Source organism: Zingiber officinale, chromosome 9B (genome assembly GCF_018446385.1).
Source record: "Zingiber officinale cultivar Zhangliang chromosome 9B, Zo_v1.1, whole genome shotgun sequence".
In the NCBI taxonomy this organism is placed as follows: domain Eukaryota; kingdom Viridiplantae; phylum Streptophyta; class Magnoliopsida; order Zingiberales; family Zingiberaceae; genus Zingiber; species Zingiber officinale.
The window spans coordinates 98,352,725-98,372,025 of NC_056003.1; the positions used below are offsets into that span (position 1 = coordinate 98,352,725).

Sequence of the window (19,301 nt, forward strand, 5' to 3'; positions counted from 1 at the left end):
TGGAAGGAAAAAAAAAGTCCGTTTATACTCAACAAAGTACAACAAGGGTGTACCAGTACACATATAGTGGGAAACTTATAATACAGACGTGCAGAGCGGAGTTGAGGGATACACAACTAAAAGTAACTCCGCCTAGCAACTTTGAAGCCAGAGATAAGAGAACATGAGCCCAGTGCTACAAATGACAAGAGAGTCATACTGATTGCGACTACTGATATATCAGTGAAGCTATTCACTACTTCCCGTCGCATGCGATCTGTAATTGGGATGGCTGCAGATGAAGCAGAAATCAGCAAGTATGCCATCACCTAAAAACAAAAAGGAGAAAAGCTTTGCATCACTGGAGTTCAAACATCTAGAAATAGTTATGCAAATTCATCAGAGTATCACACTTAGTCTGCCATGATGAAATCCAGAGGGGGAAGAAGATTACAAGTCAATAAACTATATTTTGAAACACCAGCAGCCATAATATTAATTACAAAGAATCTTACACCATCCTTCGGTGTAAGGCATATCGGTTAACCTCATTCAAGTTGTGTTCATATATTTCATTCAGAGGAAAGTAGGAAGTTGAGTGCCCCTTGTGTACCATATATATAGCTCAACATCACATATGCCAAGGCCCAACAATTTTTCACGGTGATAGATCATCAGCACTACATGAAGGGAAGCAAGTAATGCGAGTAGTATGGTTATCAGACAATTGATATCTTCTGATGGCAGTTGGTATTTTAGGATCTGAAATTAAGCTTGCAATCTAACAAAAATGGTCAGTACATGTTTCAAACGTTAAAGAGCTACGTTGAACGAAATTAATGTGTTCTGTTTCGTGCAAATAAGAGTCTACAATCTTTTATAGGTAAAGTCTCCTGCAACTTTTCTTAGAAAGGATAATCAAGTTATCTGTTGATTGACTGAAAGTTTTATTCTCAGATCATAAGAAATACTCGTTACTCAGATAGAACACGCTTGGAACACAGGACATTCACACCAGAATAGCAGTGATGATTGGCTGATATTATTGACTTTCTTAAGATAATAGCCCTCAACAAATTGGCAATGGAAACAATAAGATCCATGTGTCGACCCTACTATTAGCACGATCAACCAAGTTAACAAAATCTGGTTATAGTAAACTTATAAGCCCAATTTACTTGGAGAGAAAAAGTGAGAAGAGTGAAAATTTGAGAAGGAAAAAGAGCAGTCTAGTGCACGAAGCTCCCGCCAATGTAGAGTCTTGGGAGGAGGCGGACCACATTGGATCTATTGTACACAGCCTTATCCTACATTACAAAAGGTTGTTCCCACGACTAGAACCTGTGACCTCAAGGTCACACGATAGCAATTTCTTCAAAGAAGTTTTCCAGAAAAAGCTCCATTATTCAACTTCTTCAACATCCTTCTTCTTCTTCTACCCTAGCCTCCTCTCCTTTCTTTTTCTCCTTACCCATCCTCTTCCTCATCTACTTTTACCCAACCACCCCACTATCCCACTCTCTTCCTTTTTAATTAGTATTGTCGTTTGGTTTAGGACATAAGGAGGTTAGGGTAGAAGAAGAGAAACTAAGAAGAGAGAAAATATTGGAAGAGGAAGAGGAAAATGTGAAGAAGTTAGATAACAAGAGTAGACAAAAAGGTATAATAACAAATAAGAAAATAAGAACTACAAAAATCTTTTTCATCTTTCTACCTTTATACCTTTCTGATGCAGGATTAACATTGGAGGACCCAATCTTCTAGAGGGCATAACTTTTGACTCGGGATTCAGAATCAAACCCTATCAGCGGCCACACATGCAGAATTTAAAAATCTATATTTGTTAGGGACCGCAATTTTCAGCCCAAATTCTACCGTTTAGACCATTTTCATAGCCTTTTTATTATTTTTAATAATTTCCATTTTATGATATTTAGGATAAGTTTTGATATTTCTGGTAATTAGAGGTTAGGAATTTTCTATATCAACGTTCTGTTTTATTAATTTCTGTCTATTATGAAATTTTCTTTTCTGGTAAGGTTTATTTTTTTTTACAAGATTAAAATTGAGATCTAAAATTTAGGATTTCTTTCCTTTTAAGTCCAGGGTTTATATAATACCTATTATGAAGAAGGATGCTCTATTCTTAATAATAGTTTTCCTTTTTGGTGGTTTCCCTTCTTGTCTTCTCTTCAATTCTCCTTTCTCATCTTCTCGTAGGATAATCATTATTTGTCCGACGTTAGTTGGTATCAAAGTGAAGGTCATCATCAGATTAAATGGAAGGTCATCATCAGATTAAATGGAAGGTCATCATGGTTGTGGTGCGATCAGAACACCAAGCAAGTTCCGACTGAGGAAGCCTCACACCATGGTAATAGCATTCATGACATAATGACGATGGAGGATTTACAGAGGTAAGTCACAGACTTAACTTAGCGTCTAGATGAGGCGACGCAAATTATTGAGGCCTATGGAATATCAAATTATGGGATCTCAAATTGTGGATCTGAGTCTTCCTTCGAGAACCCTTTCCACCAACAGACTACATACTAGGAGCGTCGTGGTCGTCGGGAGGAGCCCTATGGAGACCTCAGTTTTCATATTGAACTGCCCGAATTTTCAAGTTTGTGGCAAGTAGAGGGCTTCGTTGATTGAATCAACGAAGTGGAGTAGATTTTCAACTATAAGCAAGTGTCGAATTGGACGAAGATAAAGTTGATTGTCATCAGACTCAAGGGGCGAGCATCAACGTGGTGGAAGCAGATGCAGCGCTCACGATAAACAGGGCAAATCCCAAATAACTAACTGGAAGAGATGAAGAAGAAGAAGAGGGAGCACTTCCTTTCGGCTACACCCAAGCTTTATTTTAGTGACTTCACTCGTCGAGCCATGGCGCGAGCTCGATGGATAATTATATAGAAAAGTTCTTCTAGTTGATTGCTTGAAACGACTTATCCGAGATAGAGGAGTAGATGGTGACACGATACTTAGGGGGGTTGAACCTGGCCTTACAAGATGTCCTCAGCCTTCATTCATTGTCGACGGTTTCAGAGGCCTACTAACGTGCATAGGCTGTTGAAAAACAACAAAATAAAAAATCGGTAGGGAGAAGCGACCAAAACAGTCGGCCAGCTTGCCCTCAGAATTCTCGTCCTCACAACAGTAGCCACAGCAATCACCACAGGTTTACTCTAAGACCCCTATCAGATGTTATCAATGTGGTGAATAGGGGCATAGGGTGAACCAATGCAGGAAACCAACTGATGCTGATTCAAAGGACAAAAATTTACTGATTGAGGAAGACGTGATAGAAGATACAACAACAATTGGCAAACCAAGTGTATGAGGTGACGATATGAAGCTGATGATATGCTTTATGGTGACAGCCATGAGACTTTGGTCGTGCACAAGAGTCTGCTGACTCCCAAAAGCGATTCAAGGGATGAGTGGTTGAGAACCAATATTTTTCACACTACATGCGCTATCGCGGATAAAGTTTGTGTTGGTGCACTCTTCACATTAAGGGAAAGAAGATTGTGTTGGTGCCACAGAGGCAAGAAACCATTCAAATTCCGATAACCAAAACTATTAATCTGCTTTTTATATCCAGGATCCTAGATGAGATGGAGTATGGAGGCGTTGTCTTTGCTTTGCTACCATGACAGAGCGATATCCTAGCCATGGACGCTGAGTTACCTATAGAAGTACAACAGCTGCTAGCGGATTTCGATGAGCTGATGCTAGAAGATCTTCCTTCTGAGCTACCACCAATGCGTGATATCCAGCATTAGATTGACCTTATTCTGGGATCGAGTTTGCCTAATCGACCAACATATCGTCTCAATCCCTGGGAGGTTGAAGAATTGCAGCGACATGTGGTGGAGTTACTATAGAAGGGCTATATCCGTGATAGCATGATCCCATGTGCAGTTCCAGCCCTACTAGTATTGAAGAAAGATGGTTCGTGGCGTATGTGCGTTGACAGACATCAATAAGATTATAGTGAAGTACAGATTTTTGATTCCCCGCTTGGATGACATATTGGATCAACTATCTAGTTCTAAGATGTTCTCAAAAATTGATCTTAAAAACAGAAACTATCAGCTTAGAAAAAGGCCTAGAGATGATGGAAGACTGTATTCAAAAAAAGGTAGATCCGCTACCTTAGCGGCCCCCCTAGTGCCGGCCCCACGGATATGGAGGGAGGTTCATGCAGGTACACAGGCCATAGGCGCATGGCGGGGTAAACCCCAGGTCGTCAGTTCCTGAGAATCGACCCCTGGCCAATGGAAGACTGTATTCAAGATACAACATGGGTTGTATAAGTCGATGGTCATGCCTTTTGAATTGCCTAATGCGACTAGCACCTTCATGAGGTTTATGCATCATATCTTGCGGCTTTTCATGAGAAAGTTTGTGGTGGTTTAGTTTGATGACATTCTCGCCTACAGTCCAACATGAGTATCACACTTTGATTGCCTCCATGCTGTTTTTGAAAAACTGAAGTCAAAGTACTTATTTATCAATACGAAAAAGTGTTCTTTCTTTACTACATCGGTAACTTTCCTTTGGCTTTATTATGTCTACTGTGTATGCACCTCAAGCAAAGATAGACGCAGTCTTGGAGTGACCCCAACTGAAGACCTTGCACAATGTCAGAAGTTTCCATGGCTTGACTTCTTTTTACCGTCGATTCATCAGAGCACTTTGATTACTCTCATCACTGAGTGTCTCAAGGCACGAGATTTCAAATGGCCTGAAGAAGCAGAGACTAGCTTTCAACTGGTCAAGCAGAAGATGACTGAGACACCCATTATGACACTTCCTGATTTTAACCAAGTGTTTGAGTTCAATTGTGATGCATTTGGCATCGGTATAGGAGATATTCTGAGTCAATTCGGGCGTCTAATTACTTTCTTCAATGAGAAGCTGTCCGGATCTAATAGGAATTATTCTACATATGACTTGGAGTTCTATGTCATTGTTTAGTCCTTGAAGCATTGGCGACACTACCTAGTACTTAATCATGAAGCATTGAAGTACATTAATGATCAACACAAGTTGAGCAGGCGGTATGCGCATGCCAAGTGGGTGAATTACTTACAGGAGTTTGTTAGTTATTATCTCTAATTGGCGGGCTTAATTGTAAGTTGTGTATATGAGTATAAACCGAACCCATTAAAGTGATCTAACTTAGGTTTATTGAGTTTCGGTTATTTGATATAGACCTTGTATATGTAGAATTTATAGTCCTGCATCTACTATCATTTATGGGATGATAATAGATATCCACTATATATAGGGTTGGCCCCCAAGGGTTTAGGGTTTAATCTTGACAGAACTTTTGATTCTCATTGACCTAAAGCTTTTCGGCACTGTCACCCCTAAGCCCCTTGGAAGACCTTCCTTTTCTTTCCGCTGCATCTTCTTTTACAAGCATTATTTTTAGACGATACTAAAGATAAGGATGACTCTTCAATTAGGTTCTTTGTCATATTTGTTTATGCTTTATGTTATTATGCTATGTTCTCGATGAAACGAAGATCCATGCTCATATGTTCTTGTATTTCCTATATGTGAATTCTTATACGATTCTTAGAATCCATACGGTTAGGTTTTTTACAAGAACCATTAATTGGTATCAGAGTCACATGTTTTGTTTCGTCGTTTTCATTGGCAATAAAGTTTAAGTTTTTCGTCGATTTGTTGGTTGTATGCTAGATCAAGTTTTTCCTAGTTAATATAAATTTTTTATCGTTGAAAATCATATAAGAGAAAACTATGATAGACTTATTTTTTGAATTTTTCATGTTTCTGTGAAGAATACGAAGAACGACGAAAACCGTCACTATTTAACCTAATTTTAGATAAAATTGTGATGGTTCAATCAATTGCTTTGATCGAGCAATCGATTGCCGAGTCTAAAATTTTGAACAGAAATGATTGAAATTCAATCGATTTACAGCCTTAAACTCGCAACTACATCAATTATCAATCGATTAAAATTATTTTTATTCGATTGAGATTGATTTTGTTTTGATTATTTTTTTCGATTGAGATTCTTTTCTTAATCGAAAAAATTCTTTTATTCATAAACACTATTATTACTAATTCAAAAGAAAAATTAAATAAATAAATAACTGTTTTGTTGAAACACTAAAAGGAGAAAAAAAATATGAAACATACTGTTTCGTTGAAACAGAAAAAAAAAAACTTTAATTGTTTCATGCAATAAAAAAATAATTACATTAAATATTCTTTTTATGCCTTAATAATTAAGAGATTAAATAGTATTAAATAATACTATTTAATTATAGAACTTAAAGGAAGTTTTAACTTCTTAAGGGAGGGTTCTATATATATTCATGTAGTCGCATTCAGTAGGCTTTTGGATCGATTGGGATAATCGATTGGATCATACCAATCAATTACCATAAAATATCAATTGATTAATAAGCCTACTTTTATATTGTTAAGGCTGATTAAGTAATTTTTATTCAAATTAAATTCCTAGAATTTTCTTGAGTTTATCTACACAATGTGCTACTAAGTTGAACTAATGTGTCAACCCAAAGGAAAGTACCTTAGGTAGGTTTAGTGCATTTTATATTGGTAAACGTATATCTATGCTAAAAGTAATCAGCCCAAAGAAAGGTTACTTTTATGTCAGATATATGCACAAAGTAGCTTATAACTATGAAACAAAATGTTATTTTGTTCAGATTATGCACAAAATATATCGGCTCAAAGGAAAACATATTATGTGGCTGATTAAGGTTGTTGTGAGCTATGGACCAAAATATAACTCATATAAAGTATCATATTATGCGCACAATGGGCCGGCGCAAAGAAAAACACATTGTGTGACCAATTAAAATTTGAGTTATATCAGAGAGTATCGCTAACAAATAATGTGTCGGCCCAAAGGAATGTATATTATGTTATACTTGATATCTCATAAATAGCCTATTTATGTACATTTAAAATTTTATTTTATTTGTATAATTTTATGTTGCTTATATGTTTTTGGCTTTAGTTAAATCGTAAGTTTAAATAAATTCTCTCTTTAATTTCAGTATAATCTGTAATTGTCAGCATTAATAATCTCAACACTAACAGGTTCGAATTTTACTGAATAAAAGAATATGTGATCGTAGTCTTAGGCTGCATGGACTTAGACTATGCATTAAGGAATGATCGCCCCGCACCTCTGATAAGTGCTAGCACTATAGAGCAGAGGGCTGAATTTTAGCTGTGTGGAAGAAATCAAATCGCATGTGTCTGAGTATCATGAGACTTTCCATATCGTCACCAATAAAGGGTTCAATAACAGCGGGAGGAGATGCTAGGAGTTTCCTGGACCAATTGGCAGATCGATTCACCTCAAATGAAAAGGTCGAGAGTACCACACTTCTTATGAAGTTGGTAATCATGCGGTATAATGGTAAAGGAAACATAAAGGAATACATTATGGAGATGTCCAATATAGCGACAAGTCTGAAAGCACTAAAACTCGATATGACTGAGGGTTTGTTAGTGTATTTCGTTTTGATGTCTCTGCTTGCACGGTTCACTCCTTTTAAGATATCGTATAATACTCAAAAGGAATAGTGGACATTAAATGAGCTTATTGTTGTGCAAGAGGAGGAAAAACTAAAGATTGAGACATCTGAGAATGCTCACTTAGCATATGGTTCTCAAAGTGCGAGCAAGAAGCAAAAGAGAATCAATAACAAAGGAAAAGGAAAATAAACTGTAGATTCTGGAGGCATGGCCATAAGGAGCACAAGAAGCAGGATAAGGAATCCACTTGTTTCTTTTGCAAGAAAAAAGGTCATACGAAGAAAGACTACCTTAAGTACGCCAACTGGCGTGTAAAGAAAGGTAAACTTCTCAACTTTGTTAGTTCGGAAGTCAATTTAACTATTGTACCCACTGACACTGGTGGATAGATACTGGTGCTACTACTTACATAAGTGTCACTATGCAGGGTTGTCTCAAGAGCCGACTTCCGCTTAATGGTGAAAGATACATTTATACGGGAAATGGAAAGAAGACTGTAGTCGAGTCTATTAGTGTTTTTAGACTTTATTTAAGAACCAATGTCTATTTAAATTTAGAAAATACTTTTATTGTATCGTCTTTAAGACAGAACTTAATTTCAATTTCTTTTTTGGACAAATCAGATATTCTTGTTCATTTGGAAATGGAATATTTAGTATTTTCTTTAATGCAGTTTTGATTGGTAATGGTTCCTTGGTTGATATGCTTTATAAATTGAATATTTTTACTCCTACAGTTGACAACGTAATAATACATAGTATATGTACGAAACACAAATTAACCGACGAGAATTCTTCACGTTTAGGACAAATATCCAAACAACGTCTAGAAAGGTTAATATCACATGGAATTCTAGATTCCCTTGACATGTCAGACTTTGATATCTACATAGAGTGTGTTAAGGGGAAGACCACTAACAAAAGGAACAAGAGGGCTAGCCGTTGTAGTGATGTTTTGGAGCTAATACATACGGATATTTGTAGATCATTCCCTAAGGCATCTTGGAATAGACATACATATTTTATTATCTTCATAGACGACTATTCTAGATTTGGCTATCTGTACCTTATTCATGAGAAATCGCAATCTTTGGACATGTTCAAAATTTTGAAAGCCGAAGTTGAACTTCAACTAGGTAAAAAAATTAAATTCGTCTGATCCAACCGTGGAGGTGAATATTACGGTCGATATAATGGATCAGGTGAACAACGTCTAGGACCTTTTGTGAACTATATTGTTAAGTGTAGGATTTGCCTTAATATACCACGTCTGGTACACCCAGTCAGAATGGTGTAGCTGAGCATCGTAATCGAACCCTAAAAGACATGGTAAGAAGTATGATCCTTTCACTTCTCTACCAGAGTCTTTGTAGGGTGAAGCAGACTGTAATTTACCTACATAATAGAGTACCAAGTAAGGTAGTAACTAAAACCCCATTCGAGATGTGGACGAATAGGAAGCTTAGTATTAGGCATTTACACGTCTAGGGTTGTCCAGCTGAAGCTAGGCCTTACAAGCCTAACGAAAGAAAATTGGACTCAAGAACAGTTAGCTACAATTTTGTAGGTTACTCTGAGAAATCAAAGAGGTATAAATTTTATGATGAGATCCTTCTTCGAAAAGAAACGTCAAATTCATTAAGGACAGTGGGAGTGATAAAATCAGGGAAGTACCTTTTGAGAAAAGCATTGGCAATCCTCTTGTGGTAACTAGTAGTGCGATCAGTAGAGGTATGATTACCATACTACATATTATGGGTATCACACATCCAGTGAACCAAGATATTTCCATATGACATCTCCAATGCAATTGGAGGGGTCTACCACTAAAATTGAAGTATTGTCTCATACTGATGAGCAAGTACCTCAACCACCTCAAATACAAGTGTCTTTAAGGCAATCCACAAGGGAACGGAGAACCACTAATTCTCGTGATTATGTTTATCTCCAAGAAAACTATAATTACAATGAGACTTTCTCACTTGTGTCGACGAAAGACTCCCTTAGGGTAGTTCATTATGATTTGGAGCTACATCGAATAGACGTAAAAACTGCATTCCTCAATGGAGACATAGAAGAATCTATATATATGGTGCAACCAGAGAACTTTGAGTCTAAGGACTCAAAGCACCTAGTATATAGATTAAAGAAATCCATTTATGGTTTAGAACAAACGTCCCGTCAGTGGTATCAAAAATTTGATCAAGTGGTTACCTCATATGGTTTTAAAGAAATTTCGTTGATTAGTGTATATATGTCAAGTTCAGTGGGAGCAAGTTTGTTATGCTTATTTTATACGTGGATGATATATTGCTTTAGGGGTGTCAATTCGGGTGGGTCGGGTCGGGTCGAGTTGGGTCGGGTTGAGTTTTTTTTTTTTTTAACCCAACCCGAACCCGAGTTCAACCCAAAACACCTCAACCTGAACCCGAACCCGACCAACCCGATCAATTCGAACCCGACCCATATAACTCGAAAATCCGATTCAAAACGACTTTTTTGGGCTATTTTCCTTATAATTCTTCACTTTTATCTCAATACTCCATCATTATCATACAAACATGATATTAATATACATAAAAACATCTAAATTTTTAAAATAAAATTTGATTTAACCCAAAAAAAAAACCCCACAAAACCCTATATTTAAGTCAACCCGGGTCAACCCGAACCTCGGGTTGGGTCGTCGGGTCGGGTTCATTTTTGACACCCCTATATTGCTTGCTAGCAATAATAAGGGTCTGCTACATCAAACCAAGTCATTGCTATCTGATAATTTTGAAATGAAAGATCTTAGTGAAACATTCTTTGTTTTAGGCATACGGATCTATCGTGATGGTTCAAGAGATATTCTTGGACTTTTACAACGGGCTTTATATTGAAAAGGTGCTTATAAGATATGGTATGCAAAACTGTACACCTGGTGACACACTTGTGTTAAGAGGTGACAAGTTCAGCCTGCAACAGTGTCCACCACTTGAACTTGAAATAAAGGAGATGGAACAATTCTCATATGCGTCAGCAATGGGAAGTCTCATATATGCATAAGTTTGTACTCAACTAGATATAGCGTTTATAGTAGGAATGTTAGGCAGATATGTTAATAACCCAGGATCGTTACACTAGAAAGCGATTAAGAGAGTGATATGGTATTTGCAAAAAACTAAATGACATATGCTCACATATCATAGATCAGAGCATCTGGAGGTGATTGGATATTCAGACTCCGATTTTGCTAGATGCTTAGATAGCAGGAGATCCACTTCGGGCTATATTTTCACGCTTGTTGGAGGGCTATATCTTAGAAGAGCGTCAAGCAGATGCTAGTAGTCACTTCTACTATGGAAGCTGAGTTGGTAGCATGCTACGAAGCATCCAATCACGAGATTTGACTGCAGAACTTTATCACAACATTAATGTTAGGTTGCTGAGGATCTACTGTGATAATAAAGTCGTAGAACTTTATGCTAAGAACAATCGCAATTCATCAAAGTCTAAGCACATCGACATCAAATTTCTAGTGGTTAAAGGAGTTAGTCAAATTTTGATAGAGCACATCAGCACAGATTCTATGTTGGTCGATCCACTCACCAAAGGGTGCCTAAGATATTTCATGCGCATGTTGTGGATATGGGAGTCCTTCTTATGGAAGAAGAACTCATCTAATGGGAGTCTGTATTTATTTTATTGCTCTATATTTGATAATAAAGACAAATATTTTGTTTTGATTATTGTACATACTTAAAGTTCAAAACATTAATGGGAATTTATATGTTTGTTTGACACTCTGAATATGATATCATCATTTACTACTACTATTTAGCATTTGGTGTTTGTAAATATGATATAGACCTTTTGGAATCATAAGAATGATCATGATTTGCTATTACAGTTTAGCATAAAGTATTTTGTAAATATGATCTATCTTTTAAGGTTATCTTAGGACCAGTTAAAAATTGGCATGTACTGATTGCATTTCATGTAATTTTCACTCTACACATCTACATCTTAATATAGGTCATTAATGACATTGGTATTGTGATTACTGTTGGGGCTTGTTACGATCATATACAATAGCTATGACCTTTTTAGTCCTATACCAATGAAGTTAATAGACCAGATTGTTTACAAGGGTATTCTATACCCATAAAGTTTAATATCAACTAAAGTTTTACTTATATTTCATATACAACTCGCAAATATCCCAAGTGGGAGATTGTTGGTTATTATCTATAATTGGTAGACTTAATTGTAAGTTGTGCATATGAGTACAAATTGAACTCATTAAAGTGATCTAACTTAGGCTTATTGGGTTTCGGTTATTAGATGTAGACCTTGTATGTGTAGAACCTATAGTCCCGCATCTATTATCATCTATGGGTTGATAATAGATGTCCACTATATATAGGGTTTGTCCCAAGGGTTTAGGGTTTAATCTTGACAGAGCCTTTAGTTCTCCATTGACCTAAAGCTTTTCGGAGTCGTCACCCCTAAGCCTCTTGGAAGACCTTCCTTTTCTTTCCGCTGCATCTTCTTTCACAGAGATTATTTCTGGACGACGCTAAAGACAAGGATCACTCTTCAATCATGTTCTTTGTCATATTTGTTTATGCTTTATGTTATGATGTCATGTTCTCGATGAAACGAAAATTCATGCTCATATGTTCTTGTATTCCCTATATTTGAATTCTTATGTGGTTCTTAGAATCCATGCGGTTAGGTTTTTTACAAGAACCATCGTAGTTCACTTTTACAATGAGGCACCAAGCTGGAAGTCTAAATCACGTCACGGATGCCTTGAATCGATATTCTTCATTACTCACCACCTTGAGTACTAGCGTTGCAGGTTTGAGGTTTTCCAGATATGTACACAACTGACCCATCATTCAGAAGAATATATTACTCTTTAAGGTAAAAGATCATGAGCGAGCTTCATAACGAGAGGTACTTCAGGCATGATAAAATGTTAGCCCTCATTTCTTCGATTTTTATTGCCAAAGTTGACGAGCGATGCGACCCATTTTATAGACCGATGTTCTCACCAATGCAAGTTTGTACACTTTCTTACCAGTCTCTAAAGCTCCTTGATTCAATGTTAGCATGGATTTTATGTTAGGATTACCCCGCACCCAACAAATCTCAAATTAGATTCTTGTTGTAGTTGACAAATTCTCAAAGATGACACATTTCATAACTTGTAGGAAGACTATGGATGCTACACAAATTGCCCATCTTTACTTCAAGGAGATCGTGTGTTTACATGACATTTCTCGGTCCATGATTTCAGATCAAGATACCAAGTTCCTTCGTCATTTATGGAAAAACTTACGAGGAAAATTAGGTACGTAGTTGAACTTTAGCAATGCCTACCACCCTCAGACAAATGGACAAATCGAGGTGGTGAATCGGAGCCTAAGCAACCTTATGAGATGTCTCACCAGGACTAAGCTGAATCAGTAAGACTTAGCGTTACCTCAAACATAGTTTGCCTACAACAAATAAAGAAACAAAACCACAGGATTAAGTCCTTTTGAGATTGTCTATGGGCAGAACTCATCCGGGGTTTTGGATTTAGCCCCTATCCCACGTATAGGATGATTTAGTCCTAAAGCCGATGAGATGACAGAGCATCTTTGGAACATTCATGAATAAGTGAAACTGGCAATTCATGATAACAATATCAAATACAAGACTCGGGTTGATAGTCATTTGGTACTTTTTGAGGTCGGAGATTTTGTCTGGGCTTATTAACTCGCGATCATTTTCCTGTTGGTGAGTATAACAAGCTGAGGGATCAAAAGATTGGACCATGTGGGATACTGTAGAATATAAACGATAATGCCTACAGATTGCACCTTCCTAGTCATTTGAAGACTTCTAATGTCTTCTATATGAAACACTCGACTCCTTACAGACACTGATGAAGCTACTATGAACTCGAGGATCAGTTCTTTTCAACCCGAGGCGACTGATGCAGGATCAACATTGGAGGACCCAATTTTCCGGAGGACATAACATTTAATTTGAGACTCGAAATGTGGTCACACGTGCAGAATTCAAAAATCTACATTTGTTATGAACTGCCAATTTTCTGCCCAAATTCCACCGTTTAGACTCTTTTAAAAGTCTTTATACTAGTTTTAATAATTTTCATTTTTATGGTATTTAGAGTAAGTTTTGGTATTTCTGATATTTAGAGGTTAGGAATTTTCTATATCAACGTTATGTTTTATTAATTTATGTCTATTACAAATTTTTTTTTTGGTAAGGTTTCTTTCCTTTCCTTACAAGATTAGAATTGAGGTCTAAAATTTAGGATTTCTTTCCTTGTTAAGTCTTAGGGTTCAGATGTCCTTGTTAAGTCTTAGGGTCCAGATGAAGAAGGATGCTTTATTCTTAATAAAGTTTTCCTTTTTAGTGATTTCTCTTCTTGTCTTTTCCTCAATTCCTCCTTCTCATCTGCTCGCAGGATAATCGGTATCTTGCCCGGCATGTAAACAAGAGGGAAGATTTTTTTAATTCTTTCTTCCTCTCCACCTATCTATCTATACCTTCTTTTTCCTACCATCAGTAGTAAACAAGGGCTGTAACATTCTACTCATGCAAGGAGGAAAGATGCACGAGTTACTTTGCTTATCTGATAGTAAGTCAGTCATTCTATTGTTAGATAGGGATTTTCTTATCATTTTCCTTCACTAATTCATTTCTCTCCTACTTCTTGATCTTATTTTCCTCCAAGTATATACAAAGGAATACCAATAGACGACTAGATGTACCAATTACAACAAATAGATTGTCAAAATTGTTGATTGTCTGCAAATTGCTTGAGTTGAAAGTCTATTCACAGTTCAATCTAAAGGCTGCAAATACGTTCTCTAATTGAGATTAATATCTGAGGCATTACATGAGAGGCATTTAAGATAATATTAAAACATGAAACATACAATATGAGCAAAAGATCGAAATATGAAAATATTTATTTCATAAATTAAAAGGTCGTAAGAATAGAAAACATAACAAATTTTTAACATGGCTCCTGAATAAATTAAATGTCAAGAAGATTATCATAATCTTTATCATTAGATATTGAATAGATTTAAAATAAAGACGAAAAATTCTTAGAAATGAACTTTATGTTCAATTAGTGACTGTAGCAAGAGCCACAGATTTCTTGTAAATTAAGTAAAATGTAAAAAACTCAAAATCAAATATCTTAGTTACAATATAGAACATTTAAAATTTATTTGCTTTTATTTGGTCAAGAAAATGTATTTATTTTGCCAATGTAAACGATCTTAGTTGCAGACTGTCAGGACTGCTCAAAAAAAAAAAGGAAAAAGGAAAAAGGAAAAAGAAAGAAAGAAACAAAGATCTAGGGCTAGTAAATCGCAGATGCTCTCAAAAGCTATAATAAGATTCCAACCAACCTGATCTCCGGCGAAATCGAATGTCCAGGAGTACGTCAACGGCGCTAAATCCTTGCCGGTCATGAACCGGTGCGCCTGCCTGAGCAACTGCACCATCGAGTACACCATGGCTATCGCCGCGACAGACAACAAGTACCTACAAGGCAAAAATTTCCCACCGCCACTTCAATCCCAAAGCCAAACGCATCCAAAGGCATCAACTCGAACATCAACAACCGATCGAGCGCACCGGTACTCCTGGTAGCGGTCGAAGTTCATCCATCCGCCTTGCTTGTTGGAGGCCAGCAAGGCGACGGCGACGAGCGAGAAGACCCAAGCCAGCGCGCGGAGCACTAACCCGGCCTTCTCCAAGAGGTCCTCCCTCTTCCACCTTCGCACCACGGAGCGCACTACCTTGCTTCCGTCGTCGGCGCCACCAGCGGCCGGGGTGATCGGAGGATCTTTCTCGACAACCGGAGGCGGCACAGGGGCCACCACCGGCACGATCGACCTAGCTACTTCGGCGTTCTCGTCGGAGGACACTGCGACTGTCGAGTCCATTGTGAGTTTGTGACCGTGGGGGCGATTGCGGAATCAGGCAGCGTGGGAAGGGAACGAGAAGCCAAGCAGGCCTCGTAGTGGAGAGTGGGGACGGCCAAGTGTGGGAATCGACGACTAACGATAACTCTGGATACACATTTACCCGAATGGGCCCTAGCGATCCACCAATGGTAACCGCGAGCAGAATGCGAGTATTGAACCGAGTGAGCGAAGTGTTGAGTCGAGGTTGGGGAATTGGCAAAGAACGGTGGGAGGCAGATGGCACTGCTCAGTGATTCGCTTCTGAATAACAAAATTACCTTATACACAATTTTTAAATAGCGAAAAATTAAATAGATTTTTATTAAGCATCCCTCTCCACTTTTTTTTAAATAATTTATCTAAAATATCCTTATATTTTCTGATCATGCTAATTTCTATAATATATTATTTGATTCAGGTAGAAGTTAGATTGTTAGCTTAATTTTATATATTAACACTTAATACATTTAAATGAACCTAGTTTAATTTACAATTCAATGTAAAAGTTAACATATAATTTTTACAATATATAGTAACCACTGGCTAACTTCTATATACTGTAAAAATTAACAGCGCTAAATATAAAGATATTTTTAAAATAGGGGATATTTATTTATTTGGAGGAGCACTTCAATATGATCCTTCTGTTAATTCGGAGGGTCTTTTTAATTTTTGTCCGTTATAAATAACAAATTAAATTATAAGATCATATTTTTTGGGGGGAAAAAATCCATGCTATAAAACTAGCTAGACAGTAAAAGTTTAGCTGCTTTAACCCGTTGTTGCTCTGCAATTTCTGCTAAATCCTACTGCCAAAACTCTATGTGAGCTCACTATTACACTATTTGAGATAGATCATTCAAAGAAAAAAAATGTCAAAAAAAAAAAAACAGAAATGAACTAGTGATTTTAATAGCCAATTCACATGCTTCTCCGTAAAAAACACCAGTAAATCCACCTTGAATGTCTCAAAGTGCTCGAGCTTTGCTATAACTTGTCAGCTATTTTGCCTAGAGCGTCTGCGAGTTTGCCTAGAACATCAAGCAAGCTCTTAGCTTGGTCCTTCCTTAGATCTCTGTCCAATTGGCAGTTGAGGTTTTGTGCTTCTAATTGCGCTGTCAGCATTCTGCTGTTCCTTTCTAGGACCTCAATCAGTCTGCCCTGCAGCTGCAGGTCGCTGTCTTCTGCTGCTGCTTCTGGCGATGTCCGTCTCCGCTTCTGTCCCTGGTGCGAGTGCGAAGGGGAGCCCTTCTCAGGGATGTCATCGTCATCACCATCATTATCATCCTCATCTTCTTCTTCTTCTTCTTCTTGGTTGTTTTTAGGCGTTGCTACATAAATCCAATTATGTATCAGATAATTATACTAAACTGTTGATTGATTGAATGAATTGACAGCATTCTACTTTGCCTCTCGAATGCTACAGCAACAAGAATCATTCAATAAATCCATCATTTGATTCTGGTTATAGCTATATGCCACCAGAGTTTGCTTGTACTACTAACTTATTAGAAACCCACACCACAGAAGCTAAGAGAAAGATTGAGAGAGCTCGAGAGATTAATAAATAAATAGAACTTTAGGGTTTAGGTATCCTCCTTTCAAATAGATTAACATATTATTAGTTAAAAAGGTTCCCATAATCTTTAGATGTGATAACCAATTACAATGAATGTGCAATGATTCGTAGCTGCATATTGAGTTTCATCATATATATATATTCACTAGTTGAGCAGAAAACTTGAGGAACACAATCACACAACAGTAAATGGCATTTTAAAGAGGTGGAAGAATCTAGTTAATTATTCATCTCGATCAAAGAAGCAAGATCATGGACTGGGCATATATCCACTAATTAATAATCCCTTCCCTCAACTTTGAATTCAGGAGACTGGAATTTATGCCACAAGAGAGCAGATTTATTGAAATCTATTGAATTAATTATGATTGTTAATGCTATAAAATACCAAGGCATTACCTTGACCAGAATCTGACCTCCCTTGCTCAGTTGATTCCCACTCCTTTTCTACTCGGTGGAAGATACGCATGGAAAAGAAACATCAATCGCATGAGATGCTCAAAAGATTTAGAAACGCATGAGAAAATTGTAGTTTTGAATAGAAATTTGCAAAAATTAATCGAATGATTATCGATCATGAAGGGAGGTAGAGGATCAGCATCCATTTACCTGAGATTGGCACGGCCGCCACTGGTTGCGGTGGAGGCGCCGGATCCTCCTCTTCCTCTTCCTCCGCCTCTTTGTCTTCCTCCAAGTCCGAGAACAGTCCGTCGCCCGCTGCGGTCCGCCCGCTGTCAAATACGGCCTCTTCCTCATCCGCGGCCGACGACGGCGTCCGACGGTCGCCCTTTTTCTTCCCCTCGTCCTCTTCTGCTGTCTCTGCTTCCGGTTCCGGCAAGGCCGCCCCGTCGAGGATGTCATATACTTCCCGGTCAAAGAACCCCGGCAGCCTCCGCTCCCTCCTGACATCGTTCCTCATCGTCCAGAACGACTCCTTCCCCTTCCCCTCCCACTCCTTGATCTTCTTGAAGTCGCCGGCGAGGTTGCTCCACCTCTTCCGGCACTGCACCGGGCCCCGATTCACTCCGCGCCGGCCGCAGTAAGACGACACCGACACCCACTTGGGTTCCACCGGACCCGCCGCGACCACTGCCGCCGCCGCTCCCTCCTCCCCGCTTCGCCCCACCCCGCCGCCGCCCCTCCCGCGCACTCTCCCGCGGCTCTCCACCACCCGCTTCCCCTGTATCAACACCAGTATCTCCTGCCTCGTCCACCGAGGCAACCGCGGTAGCCGCCCCACTCCCGGGCCGCCGCCGCCGCCGCCGTAGTGGCCGTTGGACCCCCCTGCCTCGACGGCGTTTGCCATTTCACGGCTTCGTCGTCGATCCCACGTAAATCCTAATCGGCGATCTAACTGAAACGGAGCTCCCCATGCACAGCCTCCTCAAAGGCAATTAAGAGAGAGAGGGAGAGAGAGAGAAGAAATAACAAAGAAATGAGGGCAAAACAAAGGAGGAGGAGAGGCCTTTCATTAAGCCCTAATTATCCTTCTTTCCCTTATTAATTCCATCTTTAATTATCAATCTTCTTTTTCTAGAAAAGTATTTTTTAAAAATCCATGGGCGTATAATTCTACACTATAAAGTCGTATCTTGACGTTAACATGGCGTGGTAAAGATACCATGGCGATTGAGGAAAACCATTGAATGTGAGAAAGCCAAGGGGGCATCCCTTTCTTAGTTTGGGAGTTGATAAGGCACTACCACCCTCTAATTCAATCCCCCTCCTTGTCTTTGTCTTTATCTTTATCTTTTATATATAGAGAGATCAGCTGTGATTTGTTCCCGTCCTAATTGGAGTTTTTTTTTGCCTTTTTTTTTCTTCTTATTATATATAAAAACAAGAGTTATTAAAATTTCAACTTCTATTTTTCTTTATATGATTACTCTTCTTTAGTTTTCAATCAATTATGGTGAATTTTGATATCCAAAACTTTTGCTATATAAATAAGTTTCGCATCCATATATCATTTTGATTATTTCCCTTGATTATTATTATTTTTTTGCATTCATAATATGATCAAAACATAAGAATCTTTCTACCAAAACTGTTTTTTTTTTCCTTATTGAAATTGAACTGATAATTCTTATTTATTATGTCAATACCAAATCAACTCTAAAAGCAAATTAAAAAAAGTTCTTTCCTAATTTAATTTCCTACACCAAATATAATGATCAAGTGGACATGCCT

The 19,301-nt window shown here is 38.1% G+C and overlaps 2 protein-coding genes across 3 annotated transcripts; both read right to left on the minus strand.

Annotated features, from left to right (window-relative positions):
• LOC122025225 (CASP-like protein 4B2) lies at positions 1-15,604 on the minus strand. 2 transcript variants are annotated; one of them, XM_042583994.1, is made up of 3 exons: positions 15,201-15,604; positions 14,972-15,107; positions 1-271 (listed from the first exon to the last, which is right to left on the minus strand). In XM_042583994.1, exons 1-3 carry the CDS (start codon positions 15,509-15,511, stop codon positions 236-238), a joined length of 483 nt encoding a protein of 160 aa, XP_042439928.1. In that variant the 5' UTR covers positions 15,512-15,604; the 3' UTR covers positions 1-235. The 2 variants fall into 2 exon arrangements, with proteins under 2 accessions (XP_042439928.1, XP_042439927.1); XM_042583993.1 differs by having other exon boundaries at positions 1-308; positions 15,201-15,603.
• An 814-nt stretch (positions 15,605-16,418) lies between these two features.
• On the minus strand, positions 16,419-18,592 carry LOC122024890 (trihelix transcription factor ASR3-like). The gene is made up of 3 exons (XM_042583614.1): positions 17,721-18,592; positions 17,511-17,558; positions 16,419-16,863 (listed from the first exon to the last, which is right to left on the minus strand). The coding sequence occupies exons 1-3, from the start codon at positions 18,415-18,417 to the stop codon at positions 16,520-16,522; spliced, it is 1,089 nt and encodes a 362-aa protein (XP_042439548.1). The 5' UTR covers positions 18,418-18,592; the 3' UTR covers positions 16,419-16,519.
• Positions 18,593-19,301: the final 709 nt, after the last annotated feature.